The following is a 27,280-nucleotide window of genomic DNA, read 5'->3' as shown; positions in this document are numbered from 1 at the left end:
TTTAAACAGTTCTGGATAGTAAAGCAATAGACCTTATGAATGCACTAATGAGGCTAAATCAGATCAGGCCTGGGCTTCAGTATAAGCTCTTGTCTCAGTCTGGCCCTGTCCACGCCCCAGTCTTCACAATGTCTGTAGATGTGGATGGTACAACATATGAAGCCTCAGGGCCATCCAAGAAAACAGCAAAACTTCATGTAGCAGTGAAGGTACAGTATTGCTTTTATTTAATTTAACAGGGCTTTGTTATTTTATGTTGTAAATAAGGTGCTTATTTTTCTAAAATAAATTAACAGAACTTTTTAAGATTTTAATGACAGTGACGCAAAAATTTTTGTCACCTCTGGATTACAGAATTTTTCCTTTTTGGTTATAAAATAATATGTGTTGATTATACAAAATTTGGAAAATGCAGAGAAAAGTAAAGACATAAAAAATATGGGGCAGATTAATAATTATATGTAGTATGTTTGTTTAGGTTGAGCTCATAGGGTATATGTAATTTATCCTCCTTTTTTTTTTCATTTACTATGTCATCAGTGTTTTCTCATGTTATTAAAATCTTCACAAATAATTTTTAATTGCTGTATGATTAACGTGACATGGATATACTATTATTTGTTTAGACTTTTTACTATCATTGAATATTTTGCTATTTGCAAATTTTTCGGTCATAAATAAATTTAGTTATTATCTTTGTGCATATGGTGCCTTTTCTGTATTCAAGAGTATTTCTGTAGGGAATAAGGTCCAGGATTGAACCAACCAATCATGCATGTAGTTTTGTAGAAAGTCCCTAAATCCTGGAATTTTTCCATGAGTACATTTGCCCTCTTGTAGACAAATGCGAAAATCTCAAAGATCATGTAGAATAAAGATCAATTTTAATTTAAGAAAAGTTCTGTTATGTAACAGTATGGCATAAGACAGAATTGGTTTGTTTTCATGATCTTTCCATTTTGCAAATATTAATAATATAGATGTAAACATTATCCTAGACTCTGAGTATATAGCAGGGAACAAAACAAAGCCCTTAGCCTCCTGGAGCCTATATTCTAGTGTAGAAAAGATTAGAGCCAGACAACAAATATACAAATGAATAAATTATAAGGCAGGTAGTAATAAGCACAATGTAGGAAAATAATAACAACTGTAAACATATGAAACATTTATGTTGTGTCTCGTTTACAAAAGGGGTACCTCAAGTATGATGAAGTAGTATGAGTTAAAATGAGGCAGAAAATTGAAGAGCGAGGGGAAGAAATCCATGTTTAAAGCTAAAAATACAGTTCAATAACTTAGCTGTAATGTATGCTGAGAATGAGTCACAGATTTAGATCTCAGTTCTCTAGCATCTGACTCAAGAAGCTTGTGAAATATCCCTTCACTGTGACGTAAGAACAGACCGTCGATTTTAAGAGTCATAGTTGTTTTGGTATAGAGGTCAAGTGGGCATTCTCCTTGAGTGGGTCTTCATAAAAAAGGATCACAGTGACATCCTTTAACATCATGTGTGATGCAGTGACAGTTTGTGGGTTGTTACAATTGCCTTTAACACAAACTAGTGGCCTCATAGCAACTTGTAATTCAGTAAAATTTGGGGAGTAAGAACAGTGGCAGATTTTGTAATATGACAGGATTTAGATGCTATTTGTTCTCATAATTACTGTTATCATTTTGGTATGTAGTTTTCCAAGCCTTTTTTTTTTTTTAGACCTGCAATTCCAAAATCCAGAAAACACTAAAAATGAAAAATATTTCCCGAAGTTTGATGCAGACTCACTTGATGGGAAAACCTGAATTGATGTAGAACTACGTTTAGTCTTTATTATTCCATTTAGTGTGAATATTTTATATGTTTCTTTGCACAAGCATGGGGTAGCCCCTGAACTCACCTAGGGGTTTGGAAAATATATAGTAAATATTTTGTATTAGCTTTCTAAATTCTGAAAAACTATGAATTCTCAAAATAATCTGGCCCCAAGCATTTTAGATAAGGAATGGTGGGACCTACTTAGTGGGTATACAAAATATATAATTAAAACAAGTATTATTTTTGTTCATCCAAGAATATGAGTTTTTTTTTATAGTTATCACAAAGATGGTTCTCCTTTTTAGTGATGGCCTAATGTTTTTTTATTATCAATCTACTGTAATGTAACTGATCCTTTTAGATGTAGATGCTTCCATTTGGTTGCTTTACATCTTTTTAAACTAGTCTAATTATCCCTTAAGATATATTCTAGGGGCACCTGGCTGGCTCTGTTGGTAGAACGTACGACTCTTGATCTTGGGGTCCTGAGTTCAAGCCCCATGTTGGATGTAGAGCTTACATTAAAAAAACAACAGAAAAAAGTGAAGATATATTCTAGAGATGATATTTCTAGATCAAGAAAAGGGCACATTTGAATGATCCATTAATTCATTAAATATGTATTGGGCCTCCTGTTATATGCCAGGCATATATTGCCAAATTGACATCTATATACAACAAGTTTCAGGTTCTGTTTTACAAATGAATTTGAGAGTTTTATATCTAACCTGTGTTGATGAAAGTAAGTCCCACTAGATAAAAGTCCTTAGATTCCTTACTCAGTAGCTTGGTAGGAGTCTGTACCTGTTAAAACACATCACACCAGAGAATCAAATCAAAACAAAATATGAAAAAGCGGTTCCTGCCACAGGAGCCCGGCCAGCCAGCAGCAGGCACCCTAAAGTGATGGAGATCAATTGCCAATCTTTTCTTTCCTTTTCCAGCTCTTTTTCCTGACAGTCCCTCACAAAGAACATAATCAGCCATATTCCATGAAAAGAATCTTAGTCATTGTGGGGAAAAGGTCAGCTAGAAGAGAGAGGACAGGGAGTGAAGGCTCTTTGGAGAGTTCTTGCAGCCATCAGCTCTCCACCATCCGTAAGCCATGGATAAGACTTTCTTTTGAGTGGAGAGCTATAGAGTAGAGTATGTTTTCATGTGTTTTCTTTTCACTTTTGTCCTGTCGTCTTTGAGGTTATCCGCTTTCCCAGCCTCAACTGCCTTCTGGGGGGAAGAAAAAGTAATGGTTACATTGAATTTCCCAGTCACCTTGTTTCCAGGAATAATCTTGTGATTTTTCAGCCCAGTTGATGTGTTTATTAGATTTGATTTATTTGCCAAACACTTGAGACTCACTTTTTTGGTGTATCAATTTTTTGGCTTCAATATTGATTCCAGGCAAACTTTGGTTCTAGAGGTCTGAGAACTCATTACCTTTTTTTTTTTTTTTTAACTTTTATAGCATATACTAGTTAATCTCATGTGTTCATAGGAAAATGACTTAATTTGACATTTTTTTGTTAGTTGGGCTGTATTGCAAATACACTATATCCTTTGAGATTATCTATCAGTTTTATAAAGTATAGTATAGTGAAATATGTTGCTACAATAACAAGTAAATAAATGAATATGATATGTGAGAAAAGCACAGAGAGAAATGGTGTTAAATAATTCACATCAGACTTATTTTGTCTATGTTAAATTGGGAAATGCTGCGTGTCTTTAGTTTTTATTGGAATAAATCAAATTTATTTGTGACTCTTGACTTTTGACTTGAAGCCTGTATTAGCTAGTGTTCATTCCAGACTGATAACTGTTTTCTCAGAGATGAGATTTTTCAGGGAGAGCATATTTACAGGACTCAAACAGTAGAGAAGGTGTTTTCTTTATAAAATATTGACAAGGATAAACCAAGTGATGTAACATACTTAGTCTTACAGTACTACCTGAGAACTTCTAAAACCTAAGATATTGAAAAGAGGTTCTTGGCTTTCTTCCAGGGATTACAAAGAATTAATTTATGATTTGAAATGTTCAACAGAATGCCAGTTTCCATATGAATTGGGTGAATTAATTTCAAATTCTCTTGGTACAGAGTTATACTTATGTCCATCCAGTGTTTCAGATGTACTATTTTATTTATATTGGCAGAATCCATTATAGACGATGCCATTGGGCTGCCTGGTCTCTCATTCGTGGGACTATCATAACGGTTTTTTGAGACACCTATTAAGTATAGTTGGGATCGTAAAGAAATATGGCATTGCTTTTACGCTCCAGCAACCTAATGCATTAGTCAAAAGCTGAAACAAATATAGAGATGTTTAGGAACCTATCTCCATATATTTTGATATAAACCTTTAAATTAGTAGATGACAGTGCAACATTAGCCTGTTTGGAAAGAGGCTTATAAAAATGCCAGTGAATATATTTTCTTATAAACATCTAAAATGCAGTATAAGCTGGCAGGAGATAGTAAAAGCCATGCTTGTATGTGTGTATGCTCATGGGCACGTGCAAGCCCCCAAAGACACACACACACACACACACACACACACACACACACACGCTGTTCAGAAAACTTTATTTTAAAAAAGATAGGAAATGCTAGGCATTGAATGGTAATATAGGAAGAATGGACATCGGAGGAAGCCATAACATAACTATGCCTTGAGGGGCAGGGACAGATATATATTTCTTCAAATTAAATGTATTTCTTTCATCCTTTATTTAAACCTAAATACTTTGAGGATGTTTTTCCCATTCTCCGTGGTGAAAGAAACTCTAGTAGTTAACTTAGTTTAACCAAGGATTTGATATGTAGGTTTTAGCACCCTCTTGCTCTTCCAGCAAGGTGTTTCATGGATTCAGATGTTATGGATTTGAAACTTGTTTTCAGTATTTCATCTCTTCTCTGTGGTCTCTGATGTTTGAATAAAACTGAATCTTAATGTAATTTGTACAGGTATTACAAGCAATGGGATACCCAACGGGCTTTGATGCAGATATTGAATGTATGAGTTCCGATGAAAAATCAGATAATGAGGGCAAAAACGAAACAGTGTCTTCAAACTCAAGCAATAATACTGGAAATTCTACAACTGAAACCTCCAGTACCTTAGAGGTATATTTATATATTTTTTTTCCTTAGAGAAAAAGGACTGCATGTAGATTGTAGAAAATTTGAGAGATGTGGAAAAGTATAAATAAGAAAATCTTAAGCATATACAAATGTATATATTCCACAGGCAGCCATTATTAATATTTTGGTTTATTTCCATCCAGTCTTTTTTCTGGCAGTCATATTTTCATGCAGTTTTGCCACTTGTTTTTTTTCACTTAAAAAAAAAACCCTGTAAACATAACTGTATAATGCACAACACATGTATGTATCCTAATTTAATTAGCATTTTCCTTTTGCTGGCCATAGAAGTTCCTTCCTGTATTTCACAGTTAAAATAATATCAACAACATCAGCTAAACTAAAGAGTGAAAAACCAGAAGGTCTCGCAGAGGAAATTTAGATTATTTGAAGTTTGTGCTGAGCTGTGGGAGGCAGTGGGTCATCATGGAGCCAGTCTAGCCTTGAGGAAGGTATAGCTTGATCTAGTATGTTCCTCAGACTCTGAATAAGTCCTAACGTATGAGCTTATTGCCACAGATAATAGAATGGGACAGAAATCTAAGTACTGAGTGTACACAGTGTTTTTGGGAATTCATGGGGCCCTTTTTTTTTTTTTTATTGCATTCTGTGTAAGGAAAATGGGCTCTAAAGTAACAGCAAGAGGTTACATTAAGTTTTTAAAATTTTTTTTTCATTTGTGGGAAATGACTATTTATCAAAGACTTAGTGGACCATAATTTTTTCAGTCTATAAACCTTTTGTAGTGCCTGCTTACTGCCAGATGCTGCAGAAATTGTGTCCAGAGCCTCAAAATGTTCTCAGGCTAGAAGCACAAAAGACATATCCATAACTAATTATAATGTAATGTGATCAGTACCAAGATGGCAAAGTGAACATAATATTGTAAAGTCTCAAAAGAGGAAGTGATTAGGAAACTTAGACACCTGTAAAATCAAAGACAGTAAAATGTGAGTGAAGTTTCAGGTGATGAGTAAGATTTTGCTATGTGGAGAAGAGGTGGAAAGGAGGCATTTTGGATCAAAGGACTAAGAGGTATAATGACCTAGAGTCGTGAAAGTACATGTTTGAGAGGTGCCAGGTGGGCCAGTGTGGAGGGACAGATGGAGGCTGAGGCCTGTGGAAGCCTCGTCTGACTCTTCGTTTGGTACTGTGGGAGCCTGGCACCTGGCTTTTCAGAGGACCACTCATTCATAGGTGATAGTCACAGGCAGGGCAAGATGTTTTGCTGGTGGTGGTATAAATACTTAGAGAAGAAAGAGCTCATTAATTATGAGACTCCGACTGTTAGGTTCAGGGGAATTAGGGAGAAAGAGAGAGCGGTGTGGGCTGTACTAATAGCAGCCACATGCGTGTGTGGTGCTTTTGGTAGGAATACGTCTATGCTTTGTTTCTATGTAATGTAGTAATGGCATGGGGGAAGGGGGAAGACAGCCCTTACTCTTCATTTAAAATTAAAATATTAAGATACAAATATTTGAGTGTCTTGACTCATTTTTATAAAAGTGATTTCAGATTTGGAAAGCAGAGCATGATTACCATAGACCTAGTTTCACAAAGTACTCATTACCTTTTAAAGATGGAAACTGGAGATTCGCTTTGAAATTTTAAAAAATGTAGATTACAAAAACTTCAGGAAGTGAGTTTTTTTTTTTTTTTTTTATTGCAGAAGACCCAGGCATGTTTTATTAAACTTGTCTTGAAAAGTCCAATGTTTCATTTTTTTCCTACAGCATTAACCACTTACCAAATCATCATAGAATAGTTTGTTAAGAGAATCTTGCTGTTGCTGTCCATTGGGTTTGTATACATAATAGTTGTTTGGGGCATTCATTTCTTCTTCTTTTTTTTAAAGATTTTATTTATATATTTGCGGGGCTGGGTGGGGGAGAGAGAGAGAGAGCGCCCGCGCCTGAGCAGTGGGGAGGGGCAGAGGGAGACAGAAGCTGACTTACAGCTGAGCATAGAGCTCCATCCCAGGAGCCGGGGATCCTGACCAGAGCTGAAGGCAGACACTTAACCTACTGAGCCACCCAGGTGCCCCTGGGGCATTCATTTCTTTGTTCGGCATTTCTTGAGCAATTGCTATGGTAGAATTACAGCCATGATCTCTAACGTCAAAAAGTGCTCGATCTTTGGGTCTGTCCTTTCTCAAAAATTATAGGTGCAGTATTTTGTGGTTTGTTTTATTTTTGGTGCCGCACTCTCTCTTCATTTGAGGCTTCACACTCTTACATGAATTATTTTTTTTCTTACTCTAGTCTTAATCCTTCCTTGAGTCAGTTCTTTCTGCCACTCCTGGCATGATTTTTCTACAACACAAGTCTAATCATGAGTTTTCTAGATTAAAGTCTCTCCGTGGCTTCCTGTAGTTCCTGATAGAGTCAAAGCTCATTTGCATGGCATGCAAAGTCCTTTATGAATTGGCGCCATCAAGGGCGTTCCTAGTCAGGGCCTGCCTTCCTGTGCTCACTCCCTTATACAGCCAAACTGCCCTTCTCGCCATTTCCCAAACAGATGTTCTTTGCTTCTCTTGGACCTTTCCGTGGCTGTTTCCTCTGTCTCAAATGCCCTTCTCCTTTGTTTCCACCTTATCATGATCTGGTGCTTACCTCTCTAAGGTTTAAGGTCAGGTTCACATGTCACTTGCAGGAAAACTCTCCTGATTGCCCTAGAAAACAGTTGCTTCTTCTGTATTTCCATAACATACATCTGTTCTATAATATGTACTGTTTTACAGTGATTATGTCTATCCCTGCCACTATACTCTAGCTCTTTTGAGCAGGGAGTGACTGCTTTTATTCTTATTTTTAAATTTCAGAATCCATAGTCTGTAGCCTACTGTTTTTACCTTAGGTGCCCTAAGTCTCTTCAGAGAGAACTGAGAGCTGTGTAGGAACATTTTCTTCCCATCTCCCTAATTGCAAATTATTTCTTCCTAACCCTAAAGAGGTGTCATGTGAATCTCAACTGTTCTGTCCACTTTGTTAGTCATTTAAAGTATTATTCTTAGATCATGAACACCGCAGAGCAGACCCTAGAGGGCCATGTAATGACAAGGCCACATTGCTCTTGAACAGTGCTGAGACAGCCCTACTTCAGGGGCAGGCTGGCTAGATGACTGACTGCCATGTTTATTGTTTATAGAGTTTCTATATCTCTGAAGATATTTTGTCATTTGTATATAGAGGTGATCACATCCTAGCCCCTAAATGCTTTGAAGTATAATTTTTGAGACTCTTTTCAATAGAAACGTAGTATAATTGTATTAATAAGAAATTTAATACTCTAAAATCTTACTTGGTTGAACCTCCTTTTAGGTAAGAACTCAGGGCCCTATCCTCACAGCAAGTGGCAAAAATCCCGTAATGGAGCTCAATGAAAAAAGAAGAGGTCTTAAGTATGAACTCATCTCGGAGACTGGTGGAAGCCATGACAAACGCTTTGTAATGGAGGTGTGTACCCAGATTCAAGCCAACCTTGCTTTCCTCTCAAAGACATAGGCTGTCCTGAGCTTATATGTAAAAAAGTTTTAGATTGAGTTAATTCTCGTGGCACTATTTGACTTCTGGTGTTTTCTGTGTTGTGATACATTTAAAGTAACACTACATAGAGGAATTGCATTGGATAATTGCAGAGTGTTGTTCTTGATTTTAGGTAGAAGTAGATGGACAGAAATTCAGAGGTGCAGGTCCAAATAAGAAAGTGGCAAAGGCAAGTGCAGCTTTAGCTGCCCTGGAGAAGCTGTTTTCTGGACCCAATGCAGCAAATAATAAGAAAAAGAAGATTATCCCTCAGGTATGAGTTAAGCATTAAACCTTTGTAATACTTTTGAAAAATATTACCAAAATTAAATTTCCTTTTCTGTCTTGGTGCCACTTTAGCTTTTTCTGAAGTCGTTTCTTTTTCTTGCATTTAGCATCCTTTTCTTTGGGTTAGATCATAAATACTGTAATATTCCCTGTTCTGGGGTCTTGGTAGGCAAATTATATATGAGAAAGAGGCTATTAGCATTATTTGGGGTCTTTCAGTCACTCTTGATGAGGTAGAGCGTTGAGGGATCTGAACTTTAATGAGATGTTAGCATATGTTTAGGGAAGCTGCCAAGAGGATAGGGGCTTACTTTCATCAGAGTCTGCAGAGGCACTTCCATTTCTTTTCCGGTTTTGTCCTTTTGCATTATTTTGTGTTTTCCTTTGGGGAAGGCACAGTAGAACTTGACCCTGTATTGCTTCTATTCATTCCTGACAATGGGCATGTCAGTCCTGCTGAAGGCCCAGGACTGTAGCAAGGTCTTTAGAAAAGATGGCCTTCTAATTACATGCTTTTGGATAACAGATCCTTCTATCCATTCATTAATGCATTCAAATATATTTTCTAGTCATATACTACGTGCATGATTGAGGGGGCAAAAGAGAAACATTATTAAATATAAGACAGTTCTTTCCCTGGTGGAGAGTGCTGGTGCAGTAATGTCTGAATAGATTACGTGATAGAAACAAGTCAGTTAAAAACGTTTAGACTAATAGAAGGAAGCTTAGATTACTTAAGATTCTGAATGAAACAGTTTGTTTAGTTTCTTTTACATACACTGAGTACACTGGCAGAGGTAGAGTTGATCTTGTTTTATAGACGAGGAAACAAGACCCGAAGAGATACAGACAGTGCCCTGAGTACCGCAGCCAACTGATGGTAGGGTCTCTTTCAGCTAGGTTCTTCTCCTTCCAAAGACCGTGGGCATTCCATTGCATATTATAGCCATCATAGAAATTTGTCTTGTCTTGTACTTATTGTAATAAACATTGCTTACATTCTAGGATTCAGAATATAACCAAGGAAAACTTTTACTGAAATGAAATACAAATAAGGCGTTTAAATTGCACTGGTACACATGCGGAGAGAGAAGTGGCTTTATTTCCCTAAAACCTTCCAGAAAATGTGCTAAATTAGTAGAGAGATAATTGTCACCTTGTTTGTTTTGGTGCGTTTTTACCATGAGTTACATCTTGTATTGGGTCAGTTAATTTTAGTGTTAAAAAAGCGAGTACAGCTACTTATTAGGTAGTTAAGTTTGGTTCTAGTAGACATGAGCTCGATCTGTGTGGAGTCACTCTGCTGCCGCCAGATTGTTACTTCCTGACTACTTGGACTAAACTGTGTTAAAAAATTAAAAAAAAAAAAAAAAAAGTCTACATGAGATTCACCCATTTTTAGAAGTTTTCCATACTAGAGGATCTAAAACTCGTGTGTTCAATATGCTTGACAGCCAGGAGGCAGTCTATTTTGGATGTGTGGGTTGCCTTTTTTTTCAGCCAAATAGAAAATGCCTGTTCCCTGTGCATGATACATTTGACCTTGAAACTGTCTTCTCTCCAGTTATGCTAGTGGTAGAGGTACTCCCGTGAGGAATAAAAGATGATGGCTTTTCAGTGTGAGATAAATGCTCTGAATGTTTAAGCTGTTTGAGATATTGTTGACTTTATTCCACTGTGAGCTTTGAGGCTCTGCACCTTGGTTATAGGAGGGAATTCTGGTAGTTTTTAGTTTGAGTTTTTGTTGTGTCTTTATATTAGAAAAATGAGTGTAATGTTTCATTTAAAACTAGATATTCTTGATTTTCTTAAAATTTCAGTTTTGGAAAGAGATGTTCTGTTCATCCTTATCTAGTCTACTTTTCAGAGTTTGCTGTTCTCTCTACTGCTCTTTCTCCTCTGGAGTAAAACAAAGTGGTTATCATTATCCTTATTGTATAATTATTGTCTGTAGACATAGAGATTTGTGATTTTACCAGAGTCCCACAGTATTTTAGGGCAAGAGGGGACTTTAGAGGTATATTTATTTAATGATTGGTACACGTGTACACATACTCATATGGCAGAAGATATAGACTCAAAAGAAATCACATGACCTTTCTGGAGTTCTCATTTTTGGTCTTCCTTCCTAGTTCTGTTTTTTGTTTTGTTTTGTTTTTTTAAACTCCACTCAGATTCACAGGTAATTATTGGTGGTTTGTTGGGTAGTTTTTGTCTGTGGGCGGAGAATTCAGTGGATTTCGAACCTAGGTATCAAGTGACTATAATTACTTTAGTCAGGCCGAAGATGTAATGGATGTAATTTGACTACTGAAATTTGTGTGTAGAAAATGAACTCTTTCTGAGTAACCCTCAAGTGAAAAGAAGAAGTTATTTGCATACTTTTATGTGCCCGAATATTCTTCAGAACAGCTTTGTAAGGTAGGTGTCATTTTTATTTTACAGATGATAAATGAAAGGTTCAAGGTCATAGACGACTCATTGACTCATCTACAGGCTCAAGTTTCTCACAGAGGTTGTGCATTAGAGAGATGATGGGATGTTAGTTCTTATTTCTTTCAGTAACGAAAATGTGTTATTTTTAACAGGCAAAGGGTGTTGTGAATACAGCTGTGTCTGCAGCAGTGCAAGCTGTTCGGGGCAGAGGAAGAGGAACTCTAACAAGGGGAGCTTTTGTTGGGGCTACAGCTGCTCCTGGCTACATAGCTCCAGGTAGAGTATAGCCTGTGAGAGGTCTGCCGCCTCTTCTGGGCCAGACTTTGAAGAACAGCATCTCCTTTATTTTCCAGGGTTATACACGGTCCCTGGAAACATAACACAGGTGTAAGATGGGTGTGCACAGAAATTCAAAAGAAGAGAATCTACAGAATGTCATAGGTTTTTTCCTGGAATGTGCTGAGTGACTGGAGGCGTCCTGGAGGGAGGTGACAGATGAGGAATATTGCACTTGGTGGAGGGGACATATTTTGACAATGAGGAAGCTAACAAATACTCCACAGTTCGAGAAGTGCGGACATGTGAGCAGGGTGCATTCAGCGGGGACATAGAGGGTGGTTGGGTCTAACAGGAGAGGAAAACTGCTGGTAAGAGACTCCCTCGTTTGGGTGAAGCCTAGCATTGGTAGCGTTTCTTTAAGTCAGTGTTTGGGATCCAGCAAAGGTCTACAGAAGTACAGAAAGAGGGAAAAAAAGGAAAACTTATTTATCCAGAGCTTACTATACAACAGATACTTTGGCATAAATGATTTCACTTAATTGTTTTTTAATCTTTACAGTGTTTCCTCAAGTAGAAATTATTTCCATTTCCTGGGTGAGAGAACTAAGGTTTCGCGGGAGAAGGCAACTAGCTCAGTCTGAGACATGTAGCAAACAGCAGAGCAGAAATTTGAATGTAGGTGTTTGCAGTTCTAGAGTTTATATTCTTTTCATTTCACCACATGGCTTGACGGAGATGGGAAAAGATGCCCTCCCTCTGCCTTCTGTTCTAATACTTACATCATTTCAGCAGTAGATGTAGAGCTGTCTCATTAAAGTTAAGTCGTCTGCCATGTTGAACGTATGGAACTTTTCACTTAGCAAGTAGACTGCTTATAATTGTTGATCGAGATGAAATTGTCATAAGGATTGGATCTTATCCCATCATTATTTTTTGTAATATTGCTAAGAAATTCACTTAGATGGTGTGTATGTGTGTGTTCCCTCCCTCCCTCCCTCCCTCCCTCCCTCCCTCCCTCCCTCCCTCTCTTTCTTTTTTAAGAAAGAGTTAGAATAGGCTATTTGGGAAGTTCTGTGGATGATGTGGTTTTGGAATTATACTTGTAGGAGTTGATCCCAGTAGGGGCAGAGCTCAAAGATGTGTTATATAATGAATATATTCTCTCATTGAAATAAGATGGGCTTGCTTTGGGATTTTACTGTCATGCAGCTTATGATCTAAAGGTGAGACAGGCTGATCAGATAGTCACGATTATCAACTGAGAAGGTTGTGATGAAGGACAAGGGTATGTTCTGTGAGAGAATGTAACAGAGAAACTGGGTCTCAGCTTTGGGGCCTGAAGGCCTCCCTCAAAGAAGTGACACTTGACATGAGCTTTAGAGAGTGAGGAGGCGTTAACTGGGAGAAGACTGGGGTGGAAGAGTGTTGTACACAGAGGGAACAGCATGTGCAGAGACCCTGTGCTGCTGGGCCAGGGAACTCGGCTGGTGAGGAGGATTAGAGGAGGCCAGATGTCTATAGTGTGGAGAGCACTGTGTGTGTTGGATGGGGGCTAGTGGGGAGAGACATGACAGGGACAGGGAGTGATTTGAGCTAAAGCTAGACATTCAGTCCCAGTCCTCGAGGCCAAGGTGTGGATTTTGGCCTTAGAATGCTAAGTGCAGTGGGAAGTCGTGAAGGGTTCTAAGGAGAGAAGTGGCATCATCAGACTTTTCTGTAAAGATCATCGTCTACAGTGTGAAGAATAGATTGTAGGTACAGAAGTGGATGTGAAAAGACAAGTTAGAAAGTTCTGGTAAACTCATAGCTCAGGCCAGAGACAGTGCAGGTACCTCCAGTGGGTGCAGGGAAGCAGATGGGCGGCAAGAAGCGACCAGATTGAAGACGTACTGCAGAATCACAATTAATGGATTTAATGTGGAGAGTGAAAAGGAGGGAGGTTTCAAGGATTTCTCCCAGCGTTTTTAATGAGAGGAACTGGGTCAGTGACTGTGCGGTTTAAGACGGAGAATGTTGAAGGATGAGGGGGAGGGTGGGAGATGGGAGAGGAAAAGGTTCATTGTGGTTTGATTCCGTTTATAGGTCCCACGTTAAGACACTCCTCTGTGCATCTCACTGTTTCTACTGATATTTAATATTCTTTTGCCTCATTCAATCATTATTTAAAGAAAGCAGCTTTTATTAATAATAGGCAAGTTATTGAGATGAACTTTCTTACCTTTGATTACATGTTCAGTAGGGGCTTCGTCCGTCTGGGAGCGTCTGCGGTCACGTGGTCATGGACGCTTACCTCCCGCCCATCAGCTAGTGGCAGTCATTGTGAGACGCATCGTGTGTGTCTGCTTGGTGCCAGGCTCATTCGCTCTATAGTAGCTTTCCTCTTATGTCATCGCATTGACCTCTGTGAAAGGCCTGTCTCGTGAAGCTTTTAAAAATGAAGTTCTTTTATAGCCCAGAGAAGATTCAGATTAGGTCAATTAGATTATGAATAGGTTATATGCCATTTGCAGAGTGTATTCTGTGCAGCAGGGACTGTAGTAAGTATTTTTACATACATTATTTAATTACATTCCCCTGCCAACTCAATTACTGTAGAAGACGGTGAGGCTCAGAGCGGTGAAATAACAGGCCCAAAGTCACCTTGCTAGTGAAAGGGAAGTCAGGGTTCAAACCCCATAGCCTGATCTGTGGCTAGCTTAGTAGTTGTAGTTTTATCTCTCTTTAAGGTTTTTGTAAAACCCTTGAAACTGTAGCCTTAGTCATTCAGTTAGCTACTTTGTCCCGGAATAGATTTGATATGCAAACTTTTTAAAGTATTAATTTCTCTTTTGGCCTCAGTTCCTAGTGCATATTTCCTGCTGCTTCTTTCAGTTACATTGTATCCTCTTGAAATCTAGGATTTAGGGAGCCCTAAAGATTACAATTAAGACTAAAGACTAAGGCTACGTTGTGCTATCCCCAGTTTTATGTGACTTAAGTATAGACTAAAAAGTAAAAATTTCCATCTCTCAGGAAATGTTTCTGTTAGTCCCTAAAAGCAGTTTACTTATTCAGCATACATTTGAGTGTTTTGTTTCAAGCAAGGGATTTGGACCTGGGCATTCGAAGATGACTACATCTGCCCCAGTGAATGCTCGGAAGGTCATGTGGGGCAGAACAAACGCTTGCATAAACACTGTGCACCCTGATGCAAGCTGTGACATTGAGGGGTGTGCAAAGGAGCAAACAGCAAACCCAGGAGACTTCACAGAGGAGGTGATATTTGGTCCTGATCTACAGGATGCATTGCGGTTGGGCAGCTGGAGAAGGACAAAAAAAAATGACGATTATAGAAAAAGGTCTTGTAATGTTAAAAAGGCTTGATTTATTTTAGGTATAGTTTGAAGGGCCCATGTAGATTTTGTTCTGTTTTATTTATTTATTTTTTTAAAGATTTTATTTATTTATTCGACAGAGATAGAGACAGCCAGCGAGAGAGGGAACACAAGCAGGGGGAGTGGGAGAGGAAGAAGCAGGCTCACAGCGGAGGAGCCTGATGTGGGGCTCGATCCCATAACGCCGGGATCACGCCCTGAGCCGAAGGCAGACGCTTAACTGCTGTGCCACCCAGGCGCTCCTGTTCTATTTTTAGAACCCAGTTTTCCCTAAAGATTTATCTGCAATTTAGTATTTATATTTTTAAAGTTGTTTTATTGAAAGATTTAAGATTGTGGATTCTGTTAGCACAGTATTTCTAATCCCTACAACACTATTATAAAGTAGCTTGGAAGGTTTCTCATATTACAGGCATGAAAAGGCAACCCAGAAGTTAAACGTTTAAGGACGTATGAGAAACCAGTGCCAGAACAAATTAGCTCAAATACTTCTCTGTTCTTCAGACTTGTTTTTATTGACAATATGAGCCTTTTTTCACAGGCACCAGAGGCTCGTGTCAGTCTTGCCAACACATACTGGGCCGGGAATTCAGATACCAGGAGACCTGGACCTTGTCCCGAGCCCACAGCCCATCCACATGCCCACTTGAGCAGCACTTGAGGCTTCAGCCTGTCCTATCACTGCTTTCTGAAGAGACCTGGAAAGTTCTGCTTTCCAGCTTTAAAGAAATTGGTAACTTGAGCGATTCTGAGTTTAGGGAGAGGAGACAAATTTGTTCAACAAATTATATTCAGTGAGTGGTTACTATGTGCCAGACCTTCTGCCAAGTTGAGGTGATACAAAAAATGTCTAAGACTTGGTGTCTGTCACTCTAGTAGGGGACACAGACAAGGAGTCGATAATTGTAATACAGTGTTGTTAAGTGCACGGAGAAAGACAGGATATTCTGGTGGGTCAGGAGAACCTTGTAGGTCATGGGGAAAAGCTTCCATGCTAAGCAGGAATGGAAGGTTCGACCATTCTGGGAATAGTTCTCATTTGTCCAGCATCTGAAAGAAGTCCTCAGGGCCCAAGGTGCTGGGTCAGGCAGTACTTGTGAATTGGACCAGTACCGATTGGTCGCCCTTTGTTCTGGACTGATCTGCTTTCTTCTTCTTTGCGCTAGGCTATGGAGCTCCGTATGGTTACAGCACAGCTGCCCCTGCCTATGGTATGTACACCATCTTTCTGATCTCTCCTCTTAGCAATGCTGTCACAGCAAACTAAAGCACAGTTTGTATCCAGGGTTTCTTTAAATGAATTGGAGGATCTCAGACCTATTCATTCTAGTGACCCAACTTAAATTCCCTTTGAAAACGCCACAACCTTGTGGTTCTTGGTTTGGTTGGAGTTGCTCTTCTCTCTGCTTTGCCTGGTTGAAGGACTGCTTGTTCTAATTGCCTGTTTCTGACCATATTGAAATTAAATATAAGTAGTTCTTCTTACAGCCAACTTATACTCCATTCAAAGGCTACTGAAGGGCCATACCCGGTTTCCAGCTTGACTGCTCGCCGGTTACATGGCTGCATTGAAGTTTCTGGCTTGAAACCGTCTGGTGACTTGAGTTAGGGTTAGGAAATGTTCACTTCAAATTTGTAGCCATCATCCTTTTCCATAAATTTTGCTTTAGAGGTGGGATAAATGGGCCCTCGCGTGGTGATGGGGTGTCACCGGCAGTGTCACTGAAGTGCTTCCCACAGAAAGTCTGCGGTACATGTTAAAAAATCATAGGAGTGTCTCCTCTCCCTCCAAAAATAAAAAATAAAAGCATATGCAGAAATGAACCTCAGTGGCCCTTTGGATAACTTTTGAATGAGGTTTATGTGGCAATGGAGGCAGTAGGTTTGGAGTCAGTGATATGCTCTCTTAGACATTTTCCCTAACTCAGGCGCTACATGTTACAGGTCAGCCTCTACGGGATGTTTGCCATTGAGAGAAGAAGAGAGCGTGTGTGTGCACGAGAGTGAGCGTGTGCGTGTGCCTGTGCGAGTGCATATCAGTGCGACCCTGGGCTGGGCGCGCACGTGCACAGTGGGGAAGGACCTTGAATGTCCCGCTGCTTGTGGTGTAAGTCCTCCACACAAGCCTCGGGACCCTTCATTATGCTTTCTCTCTCCATGCATCAGCTTTTCCATTTTTGTTCAGATGAAAATGACGGGTCCTTAAGACACTGCTAAGTGGAAGCTTCACTTGATTTCATAACTGTTAAAAATAAGTAGAAAATGAACAGTTTGACCACTCTCCCCATTAAGATAGACTGGAAAGATGTGGAGAAGCTGCAAGGGTCAAACATTTGGGGTGAGTCTTCTCCACGGGCAAAGTGCCAAGTCTGGGGTTTCATCCTTGACTGAATGTCTCCTCTGGAACGCTCAGGTTTGGTCAGGGCTTCCCCAGATTCCCCAGATCCTCAGATGTGGGGTGATGAGGAATTGAGAACTCATTTGAGAGAATGTTTTCACCCAGAATTTCTTCTAAATTCGAATTCTCTAGCTCCTTTTGTTTTGGCCGTTTGCTTTTACCATGCAGCCAGCTTCTGGATCTCCTGACCACCTCATCCCTCCTGTGAATTAGGTCTGGGCAGTTGATCCAAATACCTTTTGACTCACTAGTCCCATTGTGGTGTGTCCTGTGTGAGCGCCAGAGCATCTGCCTGCTGGGGCAGGTGGTTAATTCTGGGTCTTTCTTTTAGACACTGTAAGTCTCACGGTCTTTAGTACAGGTTTTCTAGAGCTGAATTTTTCTCTTTAAAACACGGGTATGTCTAGGCTTTAAGCTGCATTCATGTTTTTCCTCAGTCTTTTTAATTTTCTCTCTTGTTCCTCCCTTTCCTCTAACATTATCCTTTCACCCCGCGGCCTCTGAGCCCCCACTTCAGAAGGCTCCTCTCCTCCATGTGCCATATAACTGACTTCCAAAGCTGGTGAAATTTGATGCCCCCATTTTTCACATAAAAGATTTGGTTTTTAAATGTTACTGTGATGCCACCCTACTAAAACAATGCTTTATTTTGGCTGTAAGGTAAATATGTCTTTTGGCCTTTGTAAAGCTGTTGCATGTGGGGTAAATTCCCTCTGATCATCGGGTGCTCTTGAATACCTGCTGTTGCTGCTTTGTGATTTCTCCGTAGGTTAAATACTAGAATAGAGATAGGAGCAGATTTCAAATCACGCTTGAGTATGCAGAAGTTTGTGAGGCCACAAGAACTCATTTATTACAAAATTAAGAAAGGAGTTAATCTTTCCAGATTTGCCATGCCAATACCGGCCGTAGCTGTGAAGAAGATAAACACCTGGTCATGACTCCAGTTGGAGCTGTCTTTCTGGGGAGCTGAGGCCTGCACAGAAAGCTGTGCTTTGAGTCTTGACAGTCATCCCTGTTTCTCCTACAATATGCGATGTGCCAAATTGAGAACGATTATGGATTTCTAGAATCCCTTTAGAATATTAATAGCATTGCTTTTGATCTTTAGAATTCATGGCCGCTCACACAAATGAAATTGCTTTCTGAATATCATTCTTCCTGTGATACAGCCATCTTAATTTTGAGTGGAAAATACTAATTATCAAAATATTAGCAATTTCAAAATAGGAGATCTGTGAGAGGTTTGTGGGTCTCCTCCAAAATGGTTCATGTTGACTGACTAATCTGGAAAAGGTTAATGATCATTACTGTAAGATATTTTTTTACCTGAAATTTTTATTGGATTATTAAACTTATTTGGAGTCCTCTCCGTTTCTTTTCTCTGTAGGTTTACCCAAGAGAATGGTTCTGTTGCCCGTTATGAAATTCCCAACATATCCTGTTCCCCACTACTCATTCTTTTAGCAAATGACAGAAGCTAATTCCTATTGAACAACAAATACAGTACAATACAGAATGTTAGAGAAAAAGCCTTTTTATCCTGCTTTCTTTGAACACATACTTGATCAAAATTATTTGTAAAGAACATCTTTCCTACTTTTTGATTTTAACAAATGCAAATTTAGTTCTCTAAAACTTGAAAACAAACAAAAAAGAAACTAGTTCTGTGAAACGGTACCTCATTTCCGGAAAATAACTTATACCAGCCCTTCTGTTCTAGGGAAATAAGTCTAGCAGTTCAAAGTTTAAGAGGAGTATCAGATTATGTAAAATTAAATTTGTGAAGGATGTATAGAGTCTCAAACACTGACCACAAATAAACCGCTTTGCTGTAACACAGAGTGCTGCCTGGTTCCTGATGCAGTCACTGAGTCTTAGCTCTGATTGATATGTATTCGCCCCAGGGCACTTGAATTCGGGCTGTAGTTATTTTTTTTAATACAGTAGAGACTTTTCATTTAAACTTTAACTTTGTAAATACTGAAGTGTGTAATTAAAGCCAATAAAATATGGGTTTGAATATTGTTTTAGCTTATTATTTTTGATATGTTTTGGTATCAAATTACAAGGAATTGAAAACTAATAATAACTTAGCCCTAGAAACCCATTCATTTGTAAGGAAATTGCTAAAACAAAGCAAAGGCAATTGTTAGTTTGAGCCAGTCTACTTACTTTGTAAGCCCTTTGTACTGCTGGACAAGGGCATCCCCATGAAAAAGGTATATTCTGTTATCCGAGCATTGCTTCTTAAAATGATGGCACTACCCAGCGATGGGGAAGGAGGAATGTGATTATTTTAGTTTCCTAATTTCCAAGTTTTAAAAGAGAATAAATTAATCGATCAATCACCCTCTCTTGTTCTTGTGGCCTTCTTCACTCTGTAAGATACTGTGTTCACTTCCCTGGCTTTTTTCATGCAGATAGAAGATTAGCGATTTTTCTGGGATTCATTGAAAGGTCTCTTTTCCTCTTCAATTACATCAGAATCTAAAGCAGCAACAGGGTCCCCATAAAAACTTGCTCTTCGATTGTCCCAGTTCTTGTTGAGTGCTGCTGTGAAAAGTGACAGGTTTCAGCCATGGGTCAGCATTTATTTTTAAGTTTTTCTTAAAATTTATCTGAGTAAGCTGGTGAAAAATGATCAGTCGGTAACATTGTGCTGTCCTGTAAAGGGTGCAGACTTGAGCCTTCCCCTGCATTCTCGCCTTGTTTGGAGAGCCTATGATGTTACTAGAAGGTAATGGTTTCATTAAGGTACTCACCCCCATGAAGGCACCGGTGTGGTCCTGTGCTGAGATTTCTAAGTTGCTGTGTCTTAAAAATGTCTGTTTTTAGTACGAATTAGCTTCCCTCTTCCCTCTTAAATTCTGTTTCTCAGAGCCCAGTAGTGCCCATCGTTGAGAATGGGCTTCACAAAATATAGCAAATTTATGTACCAGATTTCCTTGGGACCACTAAATGAGAATGAGATGGGCAATTTAAAACAAACGTTAGTGTCTCTTCTTAGATGTGGCTTTATTACACAGTAGCTTGTTCCTTCTGCTCCTTGACCTTTAGTCTTTATTAGTGGTGGGTGATACTTTAATAAAACCTCGTCACTTGCTAGAAATAGCTGTGAACTTACCATTCTCATCCTGTGCATTAGTGGCTAGACATAAACCCGAGGGCCCATTGCAGCTGGGAGTTTTCATGTTTCATTGATTCATTTTGCTGACCTATGGATGAAACAGAGCCATCACTGAGAAGAAAAAGCATGGCTAGTAGTGTCCAGTTCTTATTAATTCAATATTTACAATAGTCCTCTCTGTGTTTGGAATACTATTAATTGGCAGCTGCAGCCGGATTGTTATTTGAAATTGATGGTCAAATTTGCATTCCAAGTTGGAATCTCTCTGGAGATTTCTCTTTAGAAAATTATTTTGAAGTAGCTGACTCAGCTTCATAATTTAACCCCTCTATGATGGTGAAAAGGGAGCTGTGCTGTTTTCCAACATGATGGCAGTCATTTCAAATGGTTTCTACCAAGTCTTTTTTTTTTTTTAATTTTGTTGTTTGTTGGAAGTTACTAACCATGTTGTAAACCCGCCCAGTTGCTGCAAACTTTTACATTTCTCTGCTTTACTTAAAATAATTGAGCTGTCAGTCCTTTGTTAGAAGTGGTAACCATGCAAGTTCAACTGTTGAAATTTTGTAATGAATTAAGTGTCCCCCTCCCCCCCTTCTGCCTTCCCCACCCCTCCATTTTGTAATGAAAATTCCACTTACAGCTGAAAGAGCAGAGAAATATAAATGAAGCTCTTGGCTTCACCAAATTCTGTGACATTAACACCAAGTGTTGCTTCTCTGCTCTTTTCTCCACTGTAGGCGGTTTTTTCATTGACAGCCCCTATTGCCAGCCTCTGAGCGTCGCGCCACTTATTATTCACTTGGGCCCTCAAGATTTCTTCTCTGACTTCTAGAACCATCAGGTTGTCTGGCTTGAAATGGCAATTTCTGTCTTGGTCTTAAGAGCATTGTGACCCCCTGAGGCTTTCCAGCTTTCAGATACACCACTCTGACACCTTCTTTTGGAAAGCAATGACTGAGCATTTTAAAGAAGAGCAATACTTTATTCAAAGCCACGGTGTCTGTTTTAAAACTTTTCCTTTGGAAATCTAGCAATATCTGTACTTAAGCCCTCCTAGCGTAGTCTCTCGTCAGGGAGTTTACAGACCAGTGTAGAACTTCGACTCCGTGTGAGCTGTGCTGTCTCCTGACAGTTTTTAAACTCGTGTGGCACCTAATTTGGGTAGTTGCATTTCCGACTGCGTCAGTTAGCGCTATCATAATTTCTCAGAGATAGGGGTCCTCCTTGAAGCCATATTCTTTGCATGGGGGCTGGTGCCCAGCCGGATGTGGCCTGCAGCCCCGGTCTCTTCCGGCTGCAGGAGCACCCCCTCTCTTGTGCAAGGTCATTGGTCCAGTAGATTCCCACCATACCTCATGCTGACTGATGCAGCGCACGGTGCCTGCAGCGAGGAGTCCCGAGGCGCTTGTAGTCTCTCTGAAACCGCTAACCTGGGAACAAACCACTGATAGATTTTTCTGCTATTAGCTTTTCCTTCTTTTTTTAAAATTCGGGTGAATGTGTGAAAATCATGAATCAGTCAGTCACCGTTATTAATTGAAGAGCTGGGAATACCTCGTTAATGTATTTTTTAAAACTGGTGTTGGACCCTCTGTGTATTTCAGGTTAATACTTTTAAGCAGTTTTCAGCACGTTTATCTCACTTTATTCTCGTTCTCCTCGGACCTTCGTAGCCATATCACTTGTATAAAATAGGCTGAGATCTAGTGACTGTAAGCTGTGGTCTCAGTAAACAAAGGTAAGCTCTTTTATTTTCTGATTAAAGAGAAAAATAAAAGTCAATGAACACAACGTGCATATATGACAATCATACAGGATGTATTTGATCTCTTAGGTCTTATGTCATCATATTACCTTTAAAATTTTTATGATCTAAATGTAAAATAGTTATTTTCAGCATTTGTTTTAATACCCTTGTAATTACTTTTTATTCAAAAGAGACATTTCACTTTTACGAGTTAAATGTGTATATGTGTGTAGAAACTTATGATATTACATATATGTGAATTACACACACGGACCTGTTTTAATAAAAGAATTTGGTGGTGGGACGAGTTCACCTAAAAAGACTTTAACGTCAGGGCACCCTTTTGGCCAAAGTGCTGGAATTTCATAAGCAGCAAGATTGGTAACAATGCCGGTAGGATCCATTTCTATGTAGCCGTTGCACAAACAGAGGATCAAAGTGCCAATTTCTCAAGGAGAGAAACTTCTCTGAGAAATGAAAATCTCTGATCTGTGTTGTATGCCCTAATACAACAGCAGCAAGAAGCCATAAAAAGAAAAAGCAATAGAAAATGAAAAAAACCAAACCAAAATACTGAGGTAACTATGGAAAAATATGTAGTTGACTGAGTTAAGCTAACTATTTGCAGAACCAACTTTGGCAAGACTCAGAATGGTAAATATCCAGTCTGCAGAGACCAAATAGACTTAAGGCAATTCATGTCTTTTCCAGGTTAGTAGCTAGATGACTGATTTCCACCTTACTCAGCCATCATGGAGTTGGTGTCGAAGATGTGAGGGTTAGGCTCCGTTTAGTGTGTCCCATAAATACATTTCACGTGTGCTAGATGGTTTTTGCTGAGGCCGTATTTGATATATAGAGATTAAAATGAATTTTATGTTTTACATGTCTCTAAGTAGCAGTTTTCTTGTTATTACTAACTTTGAAGGTTGCTGGAACAACGTTTTTTCCCATACAGAATCTGTGTGTACGTCGAATGTGGCTTTGGCATCTATAGAAGGTTGTATGAGGTCTAGCGGACTAGTACTACGTACATTCCAGTCCTCGTCGAGCAGCCGAGTGCCCATTACGTGCCAGGCCCTTCTCTGGGTACTAGCAAAACAGAGGCTCTGCCCAGTGAAAACGTTTCAAGTCGGAGAGTCTCCTTGTTGGTGGAATGGGGCTGATTATCAGTCTCCTAGGTTGGGAGACAGATGATGCATTGGCAGTGTCAAAACCTAATTAACTTGGTTAGTAGTTTATTTATAAATTATTTAATACTGTAGGCCCTCCGACATCACTGAACTGGTCATCATTTGGAAATTCACTCATTTTAAATGTTTCCCTGGCAGTTTTGAGCGCCTGAAACCAGAGTTGTTCATGGACTTCTCTCCAAGTAAGTGAATGGAATGAGGTGAAGAACAAACAGTCCGATCATTTTTAAGCAGTTTTTATAGTACAGCAAAGACCAGAGTGGTTGCTTTAAACACTGACCACATTTTTTCGATGACAAGTGAGGGGAATTTTACCCTTATAATCAATCATTCATTATAACTTAACCTGTTTATTAGATTTCTTTAATAACTGCTGTGGAGGCAAATCTTCAGGAGTGAGTTAAGGGAATGAACGAAGATTTGCAGATGCGGCCCCCCGCTGCTGCCCTCAGCAGTTAGACTTCTAGCCATCTAGAGCCCTAGGAACTAGGCATGAGAGCAGTTAAAGCTGAAAACAACCTGCTCTGTGAATGGACCTCCTAGACCTCCCACTCAGCACTGGCCGGTGCGTGGCAGTGGGGGACGGGGTCTCTGAACTCTCAGAGCAAGAGAGGTTCTGCTGTATTGTACTTGCAAGCTAGAAGGATCTGATACCCAGTGACCATAGGTTTCACAGTGTTACTAGGAGGCCTGGAAGGGAGGTAGGTGGTAAATGAGTAACAAGCGCAGAGTCAAGAAACTGCCTACCGCTGAGATGAGTTTCAGTACTGATGTTTCTCTCTAGCAGTAACTTACAGCGCACAAACTAGTACTTCTTATGTAAGAATCAGTCTCTTCCCTTTCTCATCCCATCTTCCAGAAAGACTGTTAAGTCAAGAATTCAAGTTGAGTTAGTTGTAAGAATAGCTATCCTTTCCTACATTATCATTTTAGGTGGGAGCTAACAGCTTCCATTGATACTTGATGCAGTGATCTTTGGAGATTTTAAAAAATAGCTCCATAGTGCAAATTAGGTTATGTAAGCTTTACAGCACAGCTAGAAATAGGGATAGAAACCATGTGGGAGTCTGGGCCGAAGTAGTTCTCTCGCTCCAGCAAATTCCCGTGAGGCTTGGGAGTTTGATGAGTTAATACACGTAAAGTGCTGGGAATAGTACCTGGTGCACAGTAAGTGTTGCCGGTTCCTACTGGGTTGGGTGAAGGTGTGTGAGGGAGGCAGCAAGGCTGTGCTGGCAGGTAGTGGAGAAGCGGGCGCATGGCCTGCTCGGGGGGGCTGCATTGGTTTCTTGGTATTTTCAGGTTTGGGATGCTCCCGCACTTTGAGAGAGGACTCCTGGCATCTGGGGACTAAACAGGAAGCATAAAGCAAACACTTAGTGAGAGAGGTAGTGTGGGGAGGTCGCTGCAGATCCATGCTGACTGAAAATGCTCGTGTTTCTGCTGTGGTGGTGAAATCACCAGCCGCTCTGCTGCCAGGGATTCGTAAATACTTGCTTGGGGGTTTAAGTGTGCTTAGAACTTCAAAAGGGCTGAGCTTAGGATATCAGCCTGCTGATTCCAACTTTCCTCCCAGTGCATTAATAAGAAAAAGGAGGTGTGTGATTACAGCTAGGCCTGGAATCCAACATCCAGAGCTCACCAGTGTTTGGCAGGTAGAAAGCAAGTTATTATAAACCACAGAAAGAGGAGCCTGGGTGGCGTGCTTAGAAGGCCACAGACTCTGATGCTTCTCTGCATAGCATTCCTGCAGCTTCTCTCTCCCAGTTTGCTTTGACACTTCGGAGCAAATCGGAGCTCATCACCACATGAGGCCTCCCCTGTGTGTGAATCTTAGAAAAAACACATCTGCCTGTCCATCCACCTTTTTCTCTTTTCAGCAAAAGGAAAGCTGGGTAGATAGTGAGACGGGCGCCGTTGGTTGAATATACAGCTTCCCGTCTCTGCGCTGGCTTCTGTTGTGCTGAGAAAGGGTGGGCAGGTGCGCGCTTCCGTGTCTGTCAGCGGGTGGGACCTCGCTGGGGATTACAGATTGAGCTCTCTCTCTTTTTTTAGGTTGAATTTTGTGATGCTCTAAGTTTATAAAAACTGTGTAGATGGGGACTGAGCATTACCTTTAAAGGCACATAAGATTGCATGATAGTCTAGGCTTTTTTTTTCTTTTAATGGTACCGGCAGTCTTTATTGTTTGCAACGGGAAGTGAAAGAGGAGGAGACGCAGCAGCCCCAGCTCCAGGGGAAACTCCAAAGACCTCCTCCCTCGCTGTCGCCCCAAAGCAAGAGGCTTTTCTTCAATCCAAGAGATTTGTATAATGTCCTGGCAGAAGTCACCCCATTCCACAGATGTGGCTGTTGGGTGGGATCATTGCCGTATTGAGCCAAGGCTGAGGGAGGGCCTTTCTTTTCTTTTTTCTACCCCCCCACCCCCACCTCTTGCCTCAACCAGTTTTAACATCTTAATTCCTTGGTCCTTCTAAGGAGGGTCTTGGTGTTTCTTGGGAGAACTTTGCCGTTGCTGTTCCTGCGAACTGTGCTGCCTTTGCTGGGGGTGCCATGAAGTCGGCCGCCATCCGCGCAGGCAGCCGAAGGGGGACGGATCAGCATGTCCCAGTTGTGAGACGTGTGGTCACACCTCTTTGCTGCTTCTGGGCACAGGAGGTGACAGTAGCCTGGCTGCTGTGCGGACATTCTCTTAGCGCTGCCCGGAAGCCCAGTCTCTCGGGCTTGGTCTGGTTTCACCTGCCTTGATCCTCTGTGAGGTTGGGATGAATGGTCTCCGCATTTACCTGTCGGCTAAATGTTTTCAGGTGGTGAAGTCAATAGTAGCCTTCAGTTTAAGTTATTTTGGGCTGTGGGCAGCAGTAGATTGAAGGAACAGAAGAAAGAAAAGGAGGAAATGCTCAAATTGCTCTCTTGTGTGGGCCAGGCACTTGGACATTCTTCTCCAGCAACCTTCTCAGAGGTGATACTCTTATTTCACAAGATGAGAGACTGAGGCTCAGAGTTAAGCACCAGAGTTAGGAATGAAACGCCCCTCTTCGGTGCCGAAGCCTCTTTCCACCACACCGTGCAGGCTGTGGGTGCCGTGGGGCAGGAAGGAGGTGTGCAGGCAGTGGGCTGGGTGCAGTGGGCCCCTTCCGTCATCGGCTCCTGTGCTGGAAGCCAGGCTCTCTGACTTGAGGTTGTTCTGGACCACATATCCTGGCCTTTTAAAAATAGGGCTATTTTCTGTTAGGCCAATTGGATAAGGTTGTTTAACAAACTGGAAAGATAGGCTAGGAGACCAAGGTGTGGCTGCATAAACAAAGGAAGCTCTTGTATTTCAAGCTTGTTTTTCTGTTTGAATATCAATGAGAACTTGAGGTCTGTGTTTGCGTTTAGCAAATGCTTTCTGAGGCGAGGCTCTGTCTGGCCTGAGATCCCTGACAGGGATGACTTAGAAGATTTGAGCCAGACTCTAAAGCCTGGCGAGGCGTTGACCCCCAGGGGTAAAAAGAAGAGGGGCCTGGAGGGCCACAGCCCAGGTTTGGGGGGTGCTGGGGGATGTCCCTGTGCGGCTGGGGGAGTGGCAGGTTGCCGTGGCCTGTTCTGATCAGCAGGACTTTCCCCGGACGTGGCTTCAGGAAGCCTGGAGGAGGTAGCGGGCACCCTCTAGGTTCGGCCGGGCTTGGTGAGCCCCTCCGGGGTGGCTTGGCGGTCTCGCCAGCCACTCTGCTGCCCTTGCCCACGGCTCCCCCGCCCATGATTGGCACCTGGGTCCCTGCCCGCGGACGGAGGCAGAGTCCTCTCCAGGACAGAATGGCCCTCCCTCACCTCAAGGCTTGGTCCTTGGCAGTTGGCCGTTTCTCTGTGCCACCTGCCATGATGCTGGAGGGGAGCAGGAAGAAGGAACTGTTTTCAGCTCAGGTTGCTCGAGTACCAGAACAGTGACTTGTGTGTGAGGAGAGTACCTGGCAGAC

The 27,280-nt window shown here is 40.8% G+C and overlaps 1 protein-coding gene across 6 annotated transcripts in view; it reads left to right on the top strand.

Annotated features, from left to right (window-relative positions):
* STRBP (spermatid perinuclear RNA binding protein) overlaps nt 1–23,015 on the top strand; it is a 127,783-nt gene extending 104,768 nt beyond the window's left edge. For 4 of the 6 annotated variants that reach the window (XM_044389580.3, XM_026513925.4, XM_044389579.3 and 1 more), the window contains exons 12-18: nt 10–209; nt 4,779–4,937; nt 8,276–8,410; nt 8,613–8,753; nt 11,356–11,479; nt 16,023–16,067; nt 18,645–19,607. In XM_044389580.3, coding sequence (XP_044245515.1) covers nt 10–209; nt 4,779–4,937; nt 8,276–8,410; nt 8,613–8,753; nt 11,356–11,479; nt 16,023–16,067; nt 18,645–18,721 — 881 coding nt within the window. In that variant the 3' untranslated portion in view covers nt 18,722–19,607. Of the gene's footprint in view, nt 1–9; nt 210–4,778; nt 4,938–8,275; nt 8,411–8,612; nt 8,754–11,355; nt 11,480–16,022; nt 16,068–18,644; nt 19,608–21,988 lie in introns of those variants that run through there. The other 2 variants (XM_048223079.2, XM_044389581.3) reach the window with 1 other exon arrangement.
* Nucleotides 23,016–27,280: the final 4,265 nt, after the last annotated feature.

The sequence above is a fragment of the Ursus arctos genome, unplaced genomic scaffold (assembly GCF_023065955.2).
Source record: "Ursus arctos isolate Adak ecotype North America unplaced genomic scaffold, UrsArc2.0 scaffold_18, whole genome shotgun sequence".
In the NCBI taxonomy this organism is placed as follows: Eukaryota; Metazoa; Chordata; class Mammalia; order Carnivora; family Ursidae; genus Ursus; species Ursus arctos.
The sequence above is the reverse complement of the archived record's forward strand: the minus strand, read 5'-3'. Positions and strand labels throughout refer to the sequence as shown.